This window comes from Tupaia chinensis, unplaced genomic scaffold (genome assembly GCF_000334495.1).
Source record: "Tupaia chinensis unplaced genomic scaffold, TupChi_1.0 Scaffold000418_1, whole genome shotgun sequence".
NCBI classification, from domain to species: domain Eukaryota; kingdom Metazoa; phylum Chordata; class Mammalia; order Scandentia; family Tupaiidae; genus Tupaia; species Tupaia belangeri.
In genome coordinates this window covers 984,496-987,920 of record NW_006159923.1, presented here as the reverse complement: position 1 = coordinate 987,920, position 3,425 = coordinate 984,496, and the positions used below count along the sequence as shown (strand labels likewise).

The 3,425-nt window shown below is 46.9% G+C and overlaps 1 protein-coding gene across 1 annotated transcript in view; it reads right to left on the bottom strand.

Moving 5' to 3' along the window:
• Nucleotides 1–1,780: 1,780 nt before the first annotated feature.
• Nucleotides 1,781–3,425, bottom strand: part of COX4I2 (cytochrome c oxidase subunit 4I2) — a 15,444-nt gene continuing 13,799 nt past the window's right edge. Inside the window, exon 5 of the mRNA XM_006154718.2 lies at nucleotides 1,781–2,022. Coding sequence (XP_006154780.1) covers nucleotides 1,886–2,022 — 137 coding nt within the window. The 3' untranslated portion in view covers nucleotides 1,781–1,885. The remainder of the gene's footprint in view (nucleotides 2,023–3,425) is intronic.

Here is a 3,425-nt window from a genome sequence, read left to right as displayed (position 1 = left end):
GATTGTGGCATGGCCATCCCCCCGGGGGGTGCTTTCTCGCTTTCTCTCTCTCTCTTTCTCTCTCTCTGTCTTTCTGGTGAGCATATGCACCCTATAGCAAAACCTCTCCAAATAAATAAATAAATAAAACAATTCTTTAAAAAAAAAAAGAAGGGGAGAAAAAGAAGCAGTGAGAGAGAGATAAGCTAGACATGAAAAGATTTAAGAGTTCAGAGGTTGGATGATCACACAAAGATAACCCTATGCTTTGCCAGGCTGGCCACATGAATAGGTTCTGGGTTCATGTCCAGAGACCACCGTGAGTGCCTTGGGCACATCGTGACCGTGACCCAGGGCTTACTGAGACTGGGTGGACCATGGCATCAGGACCCTAGTGAGGGGTCTTATCTTTCTGTCTCTCTGTCTAACTTGCTCATGGAAGAAGGAAACAAACTTTAAAAAAAAAATAAAGAAGAAGAAAGGTTTACGAATCAGGTGAATAGCTGGACTTCCACATTCAGAAAAAGGACTTGAAGAATTAATGACAAAAATGTCTCAGATTTGTCTAGAGACATAAGCCTGCAGATGAAGAAGCTGAGCAGGCCAGCCGGTGGCATGGTGGTTAAGGCGAATGGAATCCATGTGGCTGACAGCGCAGTTCGACTCCTGGACACAGTGGCTTGGAAAACACGCCGTTAAAGTTCACATGTGCCCCAAGTCCTGAAAGAATAGAGAAGAGATTGTGGTGTGGCCATCCTCCCCAGGAGTGACTTCTCACTTTCTCTTTCTGTCTCTCTCCAATGAAAAAAAGAAGAGGTTGAGCAAATCCTAATGATGATAAGCCCAAGAAATCCACACCAAGACACATCATAATGAAACTTCTGAAAATTAAAGACAAAGGAAAAATTTGAAAGCAACCAGAGGAAACACTTTACTTACAAGGGATAAACCACACAAATGACAGCAAATTTTAAAATTTATATATATGTGTGTGTGTGTGTGTATGCACATATATGTGTGTGTATGTATAAGTTTGCTATAGGGCACATGTGTTCACTGGAGACAGAGAGAGACAGAGAGACAGAAAGCGAGAAATCATCCCACAGAGGGGATGGCCACGCTGCAATCCCTTCTTCCTTCTCCCCTCCAGATTTTGGGCATGCATACACACATGTGCCCGGCATGTTTTTCAAGCCATGGGGTCCGGGACTCCAACTGCACAGCTGGCCGTGGGGGCTCCACACCACCTTAACCTCCACACCACCTGCTGGCCCTATTTGTGACATTTTCCTCTCTCCCTCCAGAGCAATGTCTCCCTCATAAGGCCAAGGAGTTTGACTTACTGCTGCATCTCCAGCCCTGGATCAGCACCTGGCACACTGTAGGTGCTCAAAAAAGATTTGTTATGGGCTGGCAGGTGGCATGGTTGTTAAGGTGCTGGACTCCCAGATGGCCAACTACGATTCGAGTCTCGAACCTGGTGGCTTGCTCTCTTTCTCTCTCCTACTCTCGTCAAATTAAAAAAATAATGATAACAAATAAAAATAAATATATTTTTAAAAAGATTTGTTAATTGGCTGAATAGAGGAGGGCTTGCCTTACTCAAGCCACTCCCTCCACTCTTGTCCACCCGGCCTTTCCTAATCCTACCTCAGGCTCAGCCCTAACCCCTGCTCCTCCAGGAAGCCCTCCCTGACTAGGTGGGCTCTGGGCCCTGGAAGGTGCCTTGCTCTTGCCCCATCGCCTACTATACTGCTTAATTGGAGGTGTTGGGTAAAGTCTGAAGAGGAAGCTAAAGGCAGAAGAGAACAGGCCAGTTTTATTGGGGTTAAGGAGCAGGGAGCAGGGGGCCTCCAGAGGTCGTGGGCCAGCGTGGCACTGCAGGGAGAGCTGATGGGACGCAGTGTCACTTCTTCCACTGCTTCTTCTCATAGTCCCACCGTGAGGCCAGGCCTTCCACGGGGTTGCCCTTCATGTCCAGGATGCGCTGGAGCTGCTGGGCCTTCCACTCGTCCGTCAGGGTGATGGGCTTCACGGGGAACACTACAGGGAAGGTATGGAGTGGGGTGAGGGGCAGCTCAGGACCCCACCGTGCCGGCCTCCCCCGCCCCCCCGAGCCAGGGTCTCAGCCACACAGTTGAGAGTCCTGCACCAAGGAGCTCCCTCCCCCCTGCTGGCACCACCCTGACACACACACAAAGAATCACTCCAGGGACCTCTGGGTTCTGATCCAGCACCCAGACTTACACTTACTGTGGTGACTGAGTTGAGGTCCTTCCCACTCTGAGCCTCAGTTTCCTCACCTACCTCTGTGGTCAGTGGTGACAGGAGCACGGACTTGAAGACCACCTGGATCCCAGTCCCAACTCCACTACTCCCTTGTAGTGACCTGAACAAGTCACTACACCTCTCTGAGTCTCATTTACTTATCTGTCAAAAACAGATGCTAGGGGACAGCAGGTGGCATAGTGGTTGGGGCACAGGACTCCCACATGGCCATCTGCAGTTTGAGTCCCAGACCTTGCAACTTGCTTTTTTACTTTTGCTCTCTCTCTTGCATGCATGTGCTCCATACAAAATTTTAAATACAATGACAATAATAAATAAAATTAAATAAATAATTATTTTAAATATATATATTTATTACATTTTATTTATTATTATTATTATTTAATCTGGGGACTGGCAGATGGTGTGGGTGGTGGTTCAGCGCCCTGGAGTCCCACATGGCTGACCACAGTTCAAGTCCTGGACCTGACAGCTTATTTTCAAACTTTCCCTCTCACTCTTACCTTTGTCTCCCTCACTCTGTCTACCTTGGTCAAAAGAAAATAAATAAAGAAAATAAAGTTAAATAAACTAATTCTTTTTTAAAAAATATTTTTTAATCTGATCAGAGAGAGAGGAAAAGTGAGAAAGCAAACTCTCGGATCTGGGACTCGAACCATGGTCCACTATGTGGGAGTTCAGAGCCTTAACCACCATGACACCTGCTGTCTCCAGTAAATAATTCTTTTTATAAATAATTATTTTTATTGGGACCAGCAGTTAGCATAATGGCTATGCCTCTGGACTCCCATGTAGTCGACTGCAATTCGAGTCCCAGACCTGGTGGCTTAAACTCACGCTGGGCACGTGTGCGTGTATGCCCAAGATCCTGAGAGGAGAATGGAGGAGAAGGGATTGCGGCATGGCCATCCCCCTGGTGGGGTGATTTCTCGCCTTCTGTCTATCTCTCTCTGTCTTTCTGGCGAGTGCACATGCCCTATAGCAAAAACCTCTCCAAAAAAAAAATTAATTATTTTAATTTAACTTTATTATTATTTTCCAGTTTAATTAAAGAGAGATAGAGAGAGAGGGGGCGGGAAAGTGAGAAAGCAAGCCACCAGGTTTGGGACTCAAACCGCAGTCGGCCATGTGGGAGTCGAGAGCCTTTAACTAACACG